This window comes from Scardinius erythrophthalmus, assembly GCF_964197995.2.
Source record: "Scardinius erythrophthalmus genome assembly, chromosome: 1".
Lineage (NCBI taxonomy): Eukaryota > Metazoa > Chordata > Actinopteri > Cypriniformes > Leuciscidae > Scardinius > Scardinius erythrophthalmus.
The window spans coordinates 39,898,850-39,915,746 of NC_138221.1; the positions used below are offsets into that span (position 1 = coordinate 39,898,850).

The 16,897-nt window shown below is 38.2% G+C and overlaps 1 protein-coding gene across 1 annotated transcript; it reads left to right on the forward strand.

The window, feature by feature from the left end:
* Positions 1–5,535: 5,535 nt before the first annotated feature.
* Positions 5,536–16,518, forward strand: znf281a (zinc finger protein 281a). The gene is made up of 7 exons (XM_081366707.1): positions 5,536–5,739; positions 10,013–10,560; positions 12,901–13,002; positions 13,137–13,260; positions 14,098–14,181; positions 14,350–14,468; positions 14,540–16,518. The coding sequence occupies exons 2-7, from the start codon at positions 10,108–10,110 to the stop codon at positions 16,205–16,207; spliced, it is 2,550 nt and encodes an 849-aa protein (XP_081222833.1). The 5' UTR covers positions 5,536–5,739; positions 10,013–10,107; the 3' UTR covers positions 16,208–16,518.
* Positions 16,519–16,897: the final 379 nt, after the last annotated feature.

The following is a 16,897-nucleotide window of genomic DNA, read 5'->3' on the forward strand; positions in this document are numbered from 1 at the left end:
GTATCTGCAGTTTGCCCTTTTTCAACAATATTATTGATCTGCCTGCATTGACACCATTGTCTGAGAACTGAAGTGAGCTGAACAATGACATCACTGTTTTCTCAATCAGAGCGGCTGTATAATGAACTAAATAGATAACTAATGATCTTTTACAAAGGAAATGAATCATCATTGAACTAACTTAAGCTGCAAAATGACACTATGTTCTTCTAGAGCTGCTGTACAGCCCAAACTAACTTTGTTGCATTATTTTCCTGTTATCACTGTAAAGCTGCTTTTAAAACAATCTGTACTGTAAAAAGTGACTTTTGTCAGATAAATATCTTCACTAAGTTTTATTTTCCTTATATTTTGATGGTTTAAGCAATCTTGTAGGGTCATAAAAAAAAACAATTAAAAAAACTTCACTTTTAGCCACTTATGTGTTTGGTGTGGTCAGTGCCACAATAGTGCTATTAAGACCCTGGGGCCGTATTCACAAAGAATTTTAAGGCTAAAAGTAGCTCCTAACTGGCGAATTTAGGAGCAACTCCTAAAAATAATGGGCGTGTCACTCGTAACTTTAGGACTCCTAATTTTTTTGACTAAGAGTAATTCACAAAGCATTTTAGCCCTAAAAGTAGCACCTAAGCCTGGGACAGCTTAAAAGAAGTCGAGAGGACTCCTAACTCACTAAGACCTATTCAAAACCGCTTTTTGTGGCATTTCACGTTGCGATGTTTTGAAATGCGTGCGCGGCGGCTACAGGAGCTTCCAATCGCGAGGGAACAATTTTGCATTGTAGGCATAACTAGGGATGCAATAACGCCACCAACAACAACCAAAACTAGGCTACTCATTCATTGCATGTAAACTAATTGTAACGTTTGATTGTGAATCAAATTAAAATGTTCTTCTCTTTGCAAACGTAGGCAGAGGCATATAGTGACAGATTAATTCAATAACGTTGCAAAGATATTGCATCAATCCATATGTTTCATTAGGCTACTAGGCTATTTGTTTTTCCTTACTCTTTATTCATTTAGGCTATTTATTCAGTTATTCATCATCTTCGTCCTTCGCACTACTTGTGTAGCGCACGCATTCTCAGACCTGTCACCTGTCACTCATCATCGTAGGGGAGCTGTTTGGAATCATTCCCGCGTTACAATCATCAGCCAATCAAGGTGGTCACTTCAGTCAAGCTCGTGCATGAGTAATGACGTCATCCATAGCAACAAAGACTCACTCTTAGTTTAGGAGTTGTCATTTTTCTTTACTAAGAGTAGGTCTGAAAGGCGTTGTGAATAACTTTTAAGAGAAAACTCCTAGCTAAAATCTTTTAGTGCGATTTAGGAGTACTCCTAGTGGTAAGATAAAATGCTTTGTGAATACGGCCCCTGCTTACAGTGGACTGATGAGCTCAAGTCAGTACCGGGTGTGCTGCTGCTTTTTCCCAGTCAGCAACAATGTAATTATTACTTTCCTTTTTATTTCATTGCTATAAAATTAACTCTCAATCAACATTTACTGTAACTCCAATACATCATATTTTCATTGAACAGTGTGCGGCCTCCTCCTCTCTACGGCCATCTTGTTACTCCTAACTAGGTTAATAGACCTCTTCAGCTCTCTTAAATAATTTAGGAGCTGAGACCTAGTCTTGACACTTAGGAACCTTTATGAATCACACTTATTCTTAAGTCTAGGAATAAAAGTAAAGTGACGTCATTCTTAGAATTTTGAGAGACTTAAGACTAAAATTTTACTCTGAGTGGCTTTATACATACGGCCCCAGTTCTTTATTTACCTTTGCATTGCAAACAAGCAGAGACGGTCCAAATGTGTGCGTCACTTCATTCATGATAGAGTTACGAGGTTTGAGGAGCCACTGAAGTTTCGAAGTTTAGTCACAAGCTCTTTTCTTTGGTTAAATATTTGCAAAACCCACAGACAGATCTAAAGGGTGACCAATATATTGATTTATTTAAAAAATTAAAATGATGATATGGAGATATGCAACTATATTTTACATTTTAATTTATAAATTAATTTACAGAGATCTTACAGAGTTTTAGCAACAGAGTGGTGAAATAATAATAATAATACTAATTAAAAAACTATGATATCTCCTCATTGTTATGAGGTCTGTTATACTGCTGATGTTAATAACAGAAAGGCACTTGTCCTTTGTCTAAATACTCTTAACTTATAGCTCTAAACACTTAATATTCCCACCATGGCATGCTTATTTTTGGTTGTTGTGCAGTTATTCAGTGGGTAGAGAAATTTGAAACCGCATTCTCTTCCTCTCTCTGTTTGCTTTTCCTTTGGGGAATCTCAAATATATGGGCAGTCATCAGGCCAGGCCAGTATATCTGTTTGTGTGTTATATTAAAAATGAATACAGTCCCCATAATGACAACTCTTCTGGCTCTGAGAAATAATGAACACAGATGAAAAAGCACTTCTCTTGTTGATGGAGGCAGTGTGTATTTGTCTCCATCCGAGATTAAAGCAGTATTAAATGCATTTATCAGGGGAATGACTTAATAGCTTAATGAAATATTGAGCGGGGTCTGGTATTTTCATTATGTAGGACTGTGTGTATATCCGTGGACATGATTAAAGGATGCTTCGTTTTATTTTCAATGCAAACTACTAAGTCAATATTATAGAGAGTATGGGTTATGTGATTGTTTCAACTGATTACATGTCTGAACTGTGATTGAAATGAACCAGGGTCTTATGCTCATGCTTGGTGATTGACAGGGAAAGGGTTGCTCACCCTCCAGATGATCACTGGCCCCATGTGGATGGCGCATAGAAGTTTTGGATTGTTATATATACTCTTCTCCAAGATAAATAAACAATATAACACAGTACAAGAACACCAGATGCTGTTACACAGCCCTTCAGATTTGGAAATGAAAAAAAAAAAAAAAAAAATGAGGAGAAGAAGGAAAGGAGGCAGACATGGCAGACAGTGAGCGTACATATACGATCTTGAATAATGAATGAGCTCTATTGATGACATCTATATGATATCACATGACCTGTCAAGTTTCCTTTAGTAACAGTCATGAGCTGTTTGTTCAAAATTGAGAACAGAAAAAAAAAATTGGCAAACATAATTTGATTTCATTGCTTCTATATCTTCTAGATGTAATGAATTTTAATAATAAAATAATATGGTGAATTTGATTAATGATAAATGTATAAAAAATGTGTCCTTGATTGCACAGTAACTGCAATCATAAGATAGCACTGCCTCATTAAATAATTGTATTTTCTACACTGTATTAAGAGGAAAGGAAGCATATGATAAGATCAGACTGTTGTGTATATAGGTCTTTCTAGAATTTGAATACGCAGTCTGTTGTGATTGGTTATGAGCAGCACTATTGTACTATTGTCTGATCTTAGTCATAATAATGTTTCAAATGAATTATACAGTGGATTACCAAACACTCTTGAACACATATATGACAGAACATTGTTTGACTATGGCATTTGAGAAGAATGTTCAATGCATATTTAACCACTCCAGAGATGGTTGCACGTTTGCATGTGCGTTAAATCCCACACTCTCAGATTGCAAGAATTTATTATCTCTCTATATAAAAACAGCAATATTTCAGTCATGCCAGATTTTTCAGCCATTTAAAAAGCATGTGAAGACACACTAACATAAAATAGAGGAAAACTACTGCGATTGTTAGCCATTTTGTGGAAGAGGACAAGATGGAGGAGAATAGACAGGTCGGTAACACTTTCCAATTGTTATTACTTAACTAACAATTCACAGTTGTATTTTTATTAAATAATTGAACAATTATTAAATACTGCAACAAATGTATCGCTTATTAATAGATAATGCATAATGTTAACTGATGGGACTTTATCGTAAAGTGCAACCACAATATCTTATATGTCAAATGTCTTTTCCATTGTTAAATTTACCCATGTCCATTATTTCTCATCTGGATTAATTGGGTCTTAAAATAGACAATTAGGAGACATAACTTATTAGGTGCTGATTTCGTATGAATTCGTATGTCCACCTCTAACCCCATAAACCTAACTGTCGATGGAGCAAATGCAGAGCGTACGAATTCATACAAATCATCCACCAATTTGATAAAACATGAAATTGTTATGAATAAGAGAGTGTTGCAGCAACAGCATCTTCAGCTGTCATGGCAATTTGTAGCTATTTTACGTTTTGGCAAATTAAACTCATTTGTATGTTTTTGTATTATCTGCTCACGTCCCGCAGATGGTTAGGTTTAGGGATGGACCTTCATCATGACTGTTTTTGACCACCTAAATGGCTCTGTTCTCAAAAACTCTTTCAGGTAAGCACATCATTTTAGCTTCAATTTTGTTTATTATTGTTTTATCTTGTTTCATTGTCTCTATCTTTCTTTGTTTCTCTTTGGATCTTCTCATAATGATAACTATTTTTGCTCACAATATAGGATAAAGTAGTTAATTAGGGGCTATTTGAGGATTTTTTTCTTTAATGAATTGTGTCACAGCCATCCTATTAATTTGAGAGCCGTATTACAATGGCAGGATGTGCTGTGTCCTAATTTTGGAGGACCCAATGGGATACCACCATTTTTCTGAGAGACAAACACAGTTGAGAGAATCATATGGGCAATGCAAACTTCAACAGATTGTCATGAAAAAGAATATGAAAGCAGTCAATGCAGATGTTTTCATCTGTGAATGTGATTAAGTTTTCAAAAACAACAAGAAAAAACGTATATTTGTGAGAATTACCCACAGTTTGCTATATGGAAAACTATTTCCGCCACATAAGAAAAAAAGCTTTTGTAAATCATAATTATGTCAATAAATGTCGAAATTATGATTTAAAAAGTGAGAATCAAACTATATAGGCATTATTATGACACAAAAATTTGAAAATGACAAATATTGAGTTAAAATTATGATAGGCTATAGTAACTAAATTATTATATATGTCGAATTATGACAAAAATACTTTTAGTAACTGACTAGCCTTATAAAAAAGTTTAAAATTGTGTATAGTGTAGGCTATATGCTAATTTGGACTTTTTATGTAATAAATGTTTTTAATTATTACATAATGTCATAGGCTACTAAGTCATAATTATGAGATAAAAAAGCAGAATTATGACATGCTAAGTCATAATTATGACAATTTGACTGTTATAATTTGCCTGACAAAAAGTAGAAATGAATAAGACAACATTTTGACAGCTAGTCATAATTATGAGAAAAGGGTCCAATTATGATCTACTAAGTCATAATGAGAAAAATAGAAATGACTGCTTTCTATGTCATAATTTAATCTCATAAAGTAGGCTACAAAGTATTTAATAATTTCGACCGTTTTGTCATAATTATGATTTACAAAAGCACGCTTTTTTTTCTTATGTGGCGGAAATGGGCTTCCATATCAGTGCCTTGCTACAATAGGTAGCCTAATGCAAAAATGAATTCTTCTGAAATGTAAATCTTCCCAATGGCACCCACTAGGTCTAGTCTGCTCCTCTGTGCGACAGTGCACTATCGGACGCTGCTCCAATGCCCTGGATCAGAGCGTCTGTCTCCTCGCAGGACCCGTCCGCTCTACCCACAGTTCCCCGCGCTCAGACAAGATGGAGGAACGCAGCAGCTGCGGGAGAACAATGTTTGGACTCTGAACATTAAAAGAAACGAGCGAGGGGGGAAATATACACTGAGAGAGCCAACGGTGGACATGCACTGGTAAGCGAAATCCTGAGATCAGCTTTGCGTGAAGTTTGATGCGCCGGAGAGGTGCACGCAAGCGGGGCAGACAACAAAGCGCAGCGACTCGTAGTGTAGTTAGCATATTAGCCGCGTAGCTTGACGCGGAGCATCAATTGTTCGTTGGAGTTGCATGGTGCTGTTTATTATGGGTAAGCGCTGTCGCTCACACAGCCACACCATTGTGCCTACTTTATATATCTTCATTTCTTTTTTTGAGCATGTGGTGTTAAACAAAATCACATTTTACTTTGTAAAGTGCTTTTGTACTTAATTGTTGCAAGTATGTTTTATTATATTTGTCATTATATGATTGCTCATTGCATGCCCTACACTTCGCCAGTGTAATTTATTTATTACGCATCGCTTAGCCGGATAGCTAGCGCGTTAGCGGCGAGGCCCTTTGTGAGTCGGCATGAAGTTATTAATATGGATCCCACCATAACGGTCATGCCTTACAAACAAAAACTTTAAACTCATACGTTCACAGTATAGACTTCAGGGTCCCGCGCCACGGAGTCATGTTGCTTTTCTCTCCAATATGGCCACTGCGTCCCGAGTTGAGGATCGATTTGATGTGAGTGTGTGAAATATATGATTTATGTCTCTGATTGATGAGCTAGCTCAGTTGGCTAACGTATGCATGAGCTATTTACATACCATCTGCGTCGCGTGCTGTCTGCGCGCACTCACAACACAAAGAGACGCGAGCTGCGTGAGATACGAGACGCCTCTACTGGGACAAAGTGTTCCTTTATTACTCACAACGTGTTTGAACCCACTTTATATTAAATGTCTTTAACTACTATATATAGCCTAATAACATTTGAAGCAATTTTATGCAATGCGCTCATTGTGTACACGTTTTATAATTCCTATTCGTTTATAATTCGTATATATATATATATATATATATATATATATATATATATATATATATATATATATATATATATATATATTACACACACACACACAGTGGGACCACATATTTGGGCTCCTATTGATCCTTGTAGTTAGACTTCATCTTTGTCTTGACTGTGAAGTGACATGGATGGAGTGGTTCTGACTAATGCAGGGCATCTGGTTCAGATCCAATCCAACAGCTCTTTAAGGGGAAACGAATAGTATGAATCATCGGATGTCGCATGAATCCAAAGAGCAATTGGCCATTGACTTCCCGGAAACATCATGTACCCTCGGCAAACATGTGCACACATGCATTGAGACAGACGTGGATACCAATCTACATTGCTCACAAAATTTACCAGTTACATTTCTGCAAAATACTCTTTCTTTTACCATTGTAAACCACTGTAAATTAATGAGAGCCTATCTTTTACTGTTCATGTTTTACCAGAGGTGCGAGTCAGAGTTAATGAGATTTATTATTTACCACAAAATAAAGCAAGACTCGCATGTTATCGGTTTATATATGATAAATCTTTCAGTGAATGAACTCACTAGATCCGTTAGAGCGGTTTCTGAATCATCATTCTGACTCACTGTCATTACTTTGTTTGTGTGCTTAAAGGATTAGTTCACCCAAAAAATGAAAATGATGTCTAATTACTGTCATCGTTCCAAACCCCTAAGACTTTTTCATCTTTGAAATCTGAGAGTTTTCTCTCCCTCCATTGAAAGCTACGCAACTACCACTTTGACGCTTCAAAAAGTTAATAAAGAGATTGTAAAACTAATCCATATGAATTGAGCAGTTTAGTCCAAAATTGTCTGGAGACATGATCACACGAACAGATTGAATTTAGGCTTTTATTCACACATAAACATTGATTAGTGAACATAAGCCGAAGCTCAACCTAACCTTCTTGATGTTCGAAAACAAATCTCATTGGTCAAATGAGCTACGTAACACACGGGAATGAACCTCATTGGTTCTTGCTGAAGCTCAAACGTGCTGCGTAACACATGAGAATGGACTTCATTGGTTCTTGCGTGTCAAGCAAACATGCTAGAGCTTCTGTTTACCACAACTGATGTGTAGTTTGTTTATATGACACAGTGTAGACACACGCAATGTACAGTAGATTAGGGCTGGTTAAATTTGCATAGGTAATAATCTGTCAATTTTAGTAAACAGAGCAGACTGTAAGTTGGTGTACTGTATAGGATGCCCAGTTTTCAAACTCATGATAGTGCTTACACATAAAATAGCCACCAAAATAGATTAATGGTGGCCTCATAAGAAATATTTCTCTCTCACACGTTTTATTTACTCAAGACGTAAAAGTTTAGGTGGAATATCCCACAGGCCTTCATCCACCATCATCCGCAATGTTAGACGGGTTCACAGGGCAGAACATCTGTGTTTATATTTAAAACATGATCTTAATCCTCAACGTTCAAAATAGAGCATGTGAGCAAACACTAGCCATTTTGTTTTGCATATGGCATCTTAAAAGGAATGTCTGTGCATGTGTAAATACTGGTTTCTCCAGCTTGAAAATAGAAATTTAGTCTTATGTAATTGGTCCTGCTTCTTGGTTTAATTTACACACACAAAATGCAAACAATTCTAGTTTTGCTGTAGACAAAAATATTTTTTTTAAATAAAAATGTTCAGCTATTTGAATGAGATCTTCGCCAGTTAATGACCTTTAAACATTAATTGATGGTTAATCCTAATCATCTCTGGGCTGGGAAAATTGAATTGGAGTGAGATGTCGTGTAGCCTATGTGTGCTTTGGACCTATATAATGTGTCATGAAACTAGCCAGGTAACAACTCTATAATACAGAGTAAAGAATGATAAATAAAATAGTCCATGAGATCAAACATTGATTTTTTCTCAGCAGCACAACTCTTTACAGAGTTTTAAATGAAAGTGAGTCTGTGATGAAGCCCTGTTGGTGTGACTCCTGATCTTTATAAGTACTTAGCATTACTCCTCTTCAAAAGTCATAAGCAAATTGTTTCCTGTAGGCTGTTGTTTTTGTGTTAAAAGAAGGAAATGGCAAGTAACCATAGTTCAGTGTTGAGCAGTTGATATAGCAGTCTCTTGTGTCTGACCCACAAACCTTTGTGATTAATCCGGTTAAGCACTAGTTGGATCAAAAGAGCATACGGCGTAACTATTCCTAAGATTATCCTCAAAGATCTGCACATCGCATCAGTGCTTTAAGATTTCCATCAATTTGGCAATCCTCAAACAATTATTGTTTTCTTGCAAACATTTGTCACAGTGTCCCGGTTTTGAGGATCCTGAGAACTTTACGGTTTACAAACCAAAGTATTCAGAGTGTTCCGGTCTTAACACTAACATGGCTTATATTTGGTTCTCAATGGCATATTTCGCAGCTTTTGAAGCTTTTGTTGTTTTTTTCATTTATTATTTGATCCTCTTAGCAGTGTAGCTTTAAAATATTAGGAACTTAAGTAAAATTAAAAAATAAAATGCAATAACAACTGCTTTTATAAGTTTGTTTTTAATTGCTGGTACTGATATTTAGAGTGCAGAATGGTTTATAAATATCCGCTATTGTTTAAAAGTTTGGGGTCAGATTTTTGGAAAGAAAATACTTAAATATGTTTACTCAAATATTTTTTTTCAGCAAGGATTCAATTTAAATAAGACTTTTACAGTGTTACCAAAAATATATGTATTTTGAATAAATGCTGTTCTTTTGATAAAGCGTTTTTAACGTTAATGATAATATTAAGAAATGTTTCTTGGACACCAAATCAGAATATCTGAATGATTTTTGAAGGATCAATTTGAAACTGAAGAGTGAAGTCTGGAGTAATGATGCTGAAAATTTGCCATTGCAGGAATAAATTACATTTTAAAAAGGCATGAGAATAGAAAAGTAAAATTGTAATAATAGTATTCCTGTTTTTGCTGTGTTTTTGATCAAATAAATAATACAGCCTGGTGACTGGTGAGCATAAAATGGCTTATTTCAAGAACATAAAAAAACTTACCAAACAAACATTTGAATGGTACGGTAGTGTTTATTAATATATATTATTTTGTAAATTGCAAAAAAAAGTGAGCAAGATCACTTATTTTGCACACAATGTATTACACAATAGGGATGAAAAATAATAAAGATATTGCTTGATAAGTGAGATCTCTGATTGTAGTCCTTAAAAACAAAAAAAGTTGTGGAATTTAATTTTACAGTATCTTTACGAATCCTGTAATTCCTTCTACTTGGTTAGTTGGCATTAGACCGTAGTAATGCATGTGAAAAATGTCAAATCATTATTTTGTCTCTTTTGATGTCTTTAGGATGAGTGAGGTGGCCTTGCATTGAAGCAGACCCCATCGCCCCCGTTCCAGCATCAGTGTCGGTGTAATAACACTCTGAGCCTTGCCTCTTCAACATGAGCCTGATCCAGGACAAACTTGGCAATGAGTTCCTCCGCTCCAATGGTGGCATGGAGCCAGGCTTCGGTCCAGGCATGCTCATGTTCAGCCACCTGCCCCCTGTTACTAGTTTCACCCGTCTGGCCAGTCAAACGGTTATGGCTGACCTACAGCCCCACGAGATGATCTTGAAGAAGGAGAGGGACTCGCCGGACTGTGGAGGAGGAGGGCTGAGTGCTGGAGGCATGTGTGGCGGAGGTGGCATGGGAGGGATGATGGGAAGTGTGGGCGATTATGTTCATGCCATGGGCATTAAACAGGAGAAGGTTTCTGAACACGATTACAGACTTCCTCTCTACCCGGGGGGTGGAGGTGGAGCCGGAGCCGGAGTACGAAGTGGAGGAGAGTTGCTGGAGGTCTCGCTGGGCAACCATCAGAACCTGCTGGTGCACGACCTCAGTCTGGGAAACGTAAGTGTGCCGGTGTCTGCCTGTAGAATTTCCGTTGAAGTTACATTTGGACAAGAAGGTAGTTACTTCAAAGAATTTTTAGCTCGTGTTTTGTTAAAAGGTAAAGAACCACCATTGTGTCATTTCCAGGATTCCATTAAGAATGTTTTACTGGACTTCCCTACTTTTAATATCACTAGATGGGTTTTAACATATAAATTGTCTCTGGTTTTAACCAGAAAGTTTTTAGAGGATGCTTTAAAAAACAACAACATTTCACCAGGAAAAAGGCTTTTGAATTTTAAAATTATAATAGCATTTACATACAGTGCCCTTTTTTATAAAATATTGAGTTATTCTGTTCGTGACATGCACACAGCCTTTGGTGTCAACATGGCATTAAATAAGCAAATAAATAAATAAAAAGAAAACTTCAGAGATTGTTAGAGTATTTAATAGTTTATAAAATAACATTTTTCATAATGTTTTGCCTTGTAAATAATAGCACTATTTATAAATTTAAAGTGGGTCCTATGAAATGTTTTTTTTTTTAAAGATCTTTTTGTTATTTTAATTTTGACATTTGCTAGCAGAGTTTCACAGTCACATATTGCATCCAGTGATCTAATGGCCCTATATATATATATATATATATATATATATATATATATATATATATATATATATATATATATATATATATATATATATATATATAGGGCCATTAGATCACCACAGTATGAGAAGCAAAGGTGCCGTTTTGCATTTCCACATGCATGCACGCGCGCGCACACACACACACACACACACACACACATCTGCATGACTCTTGTTACATTTGACCTAGTCAAACCCCTCAGTCATCCACAGAAATGAGATGACTGAGGGGTTTGACTCATATATGGTATATATATATATATATATATATATATATATATATATATATATATATATATATATATATATATATATATATATATATATATATATATATATATATATACACACACACAGACACTACACCACACACACACACACACACACTTAGGGTTGCATATGTACCATGCTTTTTGCCATGTTGTTTATATTATAATTTTAAAAACAACAAAACAAAATCAATGTCTAAATTTCCCAGACTCTTGAGTTAAACCAGATTTATAAAGATCTAGATTCCACGGAAGTCATACAGCTCTATCCCAAGCCGAGCTTAACGCAGATTCCATAATAATACTGTAGGGTACAAATTATCCTTCCTGTCAGTGATGTCATCTCATTTCTGTAGATGACTGAGGGGTTTGACTAGGTCAAATGTAACAAGAGTCATGCAGATGTGTGTGTGTGTGCGCGCGCATGCATGTGGAAATGCAAAACGGCACCTTTGCTTCTCATACTGTGGTGATTAAGCCCTTTCCAGGGTTGTAAGGGCAATGATCCCATTTAATCATTATAAGGGCTTATTGATCATCTCATCCGCACCGATGGCTGAAAGGAAATTGGACTGAAGCATTGAGACACTGCATCTGGCTCAGTCTTTCTGCAGTAGCCAAAGGCAGCTATGATTACATTAATAAAATTATGACTCATGCTAATTCACAATTATTTCTAGCAGCACGCCAAGAAATAACACACACAACGTCTTTGTTCTGTCTTTTGTTTTCTGGTCGCTTGATTTTAATCTATCCAAGTAGCTCTTCCTCATGCTCTTTGTGTTGAAAGAGAGGTCATTTTTCAAAAAGTAAGTGGTTTTTTTTTTGTGTGTTTTTTTACTTCCTCGCTCTAGGTTTCTCCATTGTTATTTTGTCAAATATGCCATAGCCTTTAGAAGGACAATAACGATATTCAATAAGGAATTAATATTTTAATCTCCATTCAGGATGGGTTTTTGTGTGCGTTTCTTGGCGATCTCTTGTTGTATACTGCCTAAGTGTGAGACAATATTCAGATGTGCAGCTGGTCAATAATCCACATGGTGATTTTTTTCAATCAATGGTTGTGAAAATGAGAAAAGTGGCATTTGTTCTCCAGGGATAGATATAGAGGCTCGTAAATAAGGGATTTACCACCATGCCTTCTGCCACGTGCACATTAGGGAATACTTTTAATATTCAAACTAGACTTTCATCTATTCTGTGCATATTAGAGAGTTTTGGCTGATTTTTGTATGTGCTTTTGTTTCATTAAAAAAAGTCACAGAGTGTCACACATGCAGTGTCTCATTCACACAGCGCAAGTCTGTAACCTCCTATGCATACAAAACAAAAAACAGATTTGCGTTTCACAAATGTTGTGTGAATGAATGGGGGTTTGTTGTCTTTTATTTAGTCCTCTCCCAATCCTATTCTATCTTTGTTCTCCTTCCAGCTGTCGGGACGGCTGGTAAAGGAATCCTCAGGGAGGAAAGGTCGAAGGTCAAACGGAGAGGGACTGGAGGGCAAGACACGGAGGAAACGAGGAGAGTCGAAGGTGCGAACATGCAAAGCTTTTACATACAACTTGGTTATTATTCACAGCTGTGCTTATTTTTAAAATGTAAAGATTTTCCTTCATATAATAATATTAGTGTTGTCTAATGCTGATCATTCTCTTATTGTCTGCAGTCAATGATGCTGGATCCAGATGGAGGGAGCTTGTCTCCAAACTCCAAACCGCACATATGTGAGCACTGCAATGCAGCGTTCCGGAGCTCCTATCATTTACGCAGACATGTGCTTATACACACAGGTCAGCATGTGTTTACTCTTACACACAAGAGCGTGCTTAAGTTAGTGTGTGTTCTACACAGTAGACATTGGCCCATGCACACAGTGTCATCACCAATCAATTTGGTCCAAGGATTAACAGCCAGTATTAAGTAGAGATTAAAAGCACTTGCATTCTAAAATATTTGGTTAAGTTCACAAAAGACATTTATCACACAAAGACGACGGTTCTTTGTTTGGGTTAATTATTAAATATTTTAAATTATTTAAGGAAAAAGGTTTGCAGAATAGCCAAAATATAGAATTTTTTTACATTTGTTTAGAAAATATTTTTAATTTGTTTGGCATTAAAATAATGGCTTTTAATAATTTGGCTGAAATGTACTGCAAAGTGACTTCGGTAACTGCTAGAATAGCTTCTAACAAAATGTGAGAGACATTAAATTTGTTTCCATCATCATATTTTGGAGATTATTTTTATTAAAACAAGAACCTGCCTAGATAGGGGAACCTTTGAGTATTGTCATGAACAAAGGGGAACCTTGGAGTCACAAAGGTCGAGAACTACTGCTTTAATAGCACCCAAACAGGGCGCTTCAATTTTCAACAAGCTTATTGCTACAAATATTTCATTGAAAATGCTATTTTTGGTTTGCTGATTTACTCTTTAGTTCTGCCCATCAAATGGCTTTCTGAAGTAATTGATTCAGTTTGCACCTGCTGTAATTATTTCTACTCATATGCACATTGATGCCAGTACAGAATACTTTGGGGGGCTACTGGTCACTTTAAAAAAACATCATGTCGTGTCTCTAGTCATTGCAAACAAGGTCAATGCTTGACTCTATTTCCTTTACAGGTGAGAGGCCTTTCCGCTGCACTCAGTGTAACATGAGCTTCATTCAGAAATACCTCTTACAGAGACACGAGAAGATCCACAGTGGTAAGTTCCTCAAATTTGCACAAACTTCAGCTTTCATTTCCCTATTTCTGTCTTTGTTTGCAACATGTTTATCACGCCTCATAGCAGGTTCTGTTTTTGTTGCAAATTATTCAAAGCCTGTTTGATCTGCAACTTATTTTTTTTTATTCTTGCTTTTATGGTTTTCAGGAGAGAAGCCATTCAGCTGTGATCAGTGCAACATGCGTTTTATTCAGAAGTATCACATGGAAAGACACAAGAGAACTCATAGTGGAGAAAAGCCATACAAGTGTGACACCTGCCAACAGGTGAGTTTCATGCAGTTTCAGCCAGTTCTCTTTGCCTGTATTGTCTTCTTATACTGTTGTTCCTTCTTTAGTATTTTTCCAGAACGGACCGGTTGCTGAAGCACAAGCGGACGTGTGGAGATGCCATAAAAAAGGGTATGGATGGAGCGGAGCACGAGTTGGGCGCAGCAGGTGACGGAGAACACGGCAGCTACGGAATCTCTCAGGGAAATGCGGCCACGCCTGGCCGCAAACGGGGCAAGTCAAAAAACGCTGGTGAGGGGAGTGAACGCAAACGTAAGAAGTCATCCGGGCCGTTGGGGGTGACGCATAGCCAGGGGGCGGATGGTTACGGGGTGCATGACTTCAGCTCAGCTGCGAACCACGGGGTCTCAACAACGTCATCTTCAGTCCAGCCGGGCCCCAGTATGCATGGCGAACATGGCCGGGCTCCCAAGATGGCCTTCAAGAAGGGGAACAGGAAGTCCCAGGAGAAGAATGCTCACCACATGGATCAGTCCAAATCAGGAGGCATGGAGTTGCCTGCGGGAGGAGGCTTGGAAGGCCTTGGACTTCTTCCAGGTCCAGGGGCCAAAGTTGGTCACAGCAGCAGTAACTATGACGATGCCATGCAGTTTTTGAAGAAGAGGCGATACCTCAATGTGACAAACAATGGCAATGCGGGTTCCGGAACTTCAGAGTATGACGTAGGCATCAGTCATCTGCAGTCGCAACCGACGGTCATTCATGGTGTCGTTTCTGGGGTTCTAGATGGCGACGCCTCGCTAGGTCTTCTGGACTCGTCCCCTCTGGGAGATATAAAGCAGGACAAGTCTGGAATCCCAGATGAGGTTCTCCAGAGCTTGTTGGATCACTATGCTCACAAGCATGACGTGGCTTTTGACCTCACCGATCCCCATCACGTGGAGCTCCAGCCGGCCGGCACGGATGCCGCAGACCCATTGGGACCCGAGGGCTCCCCGTCAAGTCCCAACAGTGGCGACAAAGCCGTAATCATGCACGAGTACTCGCGTTTTCTTCTTCAGGCACTAGAGCGAACCAGTCACAACTTAAACTTCCCATTGGGTCCCAGTCATGGTTCTGCCGTGACTACCACAGGACCATTTCCTGGGCCTAGCCCACTTTTGTCAGACAAGCATGTGTATACTTCCTCACCTCTCGAGTACTCGTTCTCACAACCAGTCTCATCTTCGCCCTCCCTTTCGTCTGTGCCAAAGTCTCACTTTGGTCTCCTAGAGGGCTCATCTCCTCCAACGGGCTTCCACATGAGCAGCCTGGAGCAGTCTGCGCACACCCAGCAGCTCACACCTTCCCAGGAGCTCACCGAACAGCTGGACAAGCAGCACACCCCCCCTCCGCCGCCTCCACACACCCCCAACACCAACGCCTACCAGATCGCACCTCAGCCTCCCGACCTGGGCGGTCCAAAAGAACCGCAAGGGCCGAAAAATGGAGCCGCAGCCACCACTGGAGGATTCACTCTGGCTTCTTCCCAGGACCTGGCCACCCTGGACCCAGCCAAGGCTTCTTATCAGATTGAAAACTTTGCCCAGGCTTTCGGGGCACAGTTTAAAGGGGGTCGAGTGCCCCTGGCCTTCAGCAGTGACTCGGGGGGAGAGGTAAATCACCGCTTACAGACATCAGTCTCCGAATTCTCAGGGTATAGCAGTCTCTTGGCTGATGCCAGCGACCCAGTCAGCAGTGGCTCCAAAACCCCAACAAGCCAAAGCTACAGGTGAATGGGCTCCTGTGCCTAGATGCTCAGATGGAGGTTCCCTATTTTGATTTTGTCATGCTGTCTTTATTTTGTATTATTATTGTTGTTGTTGTTATTATTATTGTTATTATTAATATTGTTATTATTGTTGTTATTTAGTTCTCCTACTTTAATGAAATTGTAATGCTTTTAAGTAATGTTTTTCTTACTGCCATTATGTTCAGTTTCTCTCTCCTTTGGCCTGTGATGCATTTTCCACCATTGTCTCCCTCCCTCCCCGCTTTTTTTTTATTCTCAGCATACTTTTAGTTCTAGTCTGTTAATCAATAGATGAAAAAAAAAAAGTGAAAATAGTTGTTTACTTTTTCCAAAAGTCACTCACATTTTAGTAATTGACTTCACAAGCATGTAAAAATAACTACGAAATTGCAATGGCAGGGAGTCACCCAGAACTGAAATCGTCTGTTACAATGATTCAAGTATTACTCAGGAAAATGTGTGGACGGCAAATCTATAAGAGGGGGTAGCAAGCATTCATTGACGTTTTGCAAATACAAAGAGCTTTTTCAGGAGATTTTTTTTTTTATTCTTCTGAATGAGTGCGACAAGTAGAAGACGGAAGCGCTGCCTGCTAAATTACACTGACACCACTTTCCACTTAGCTGTATAGAGATTATGGTACTTTTATCTCAATGTGAAACGCTCACATTCT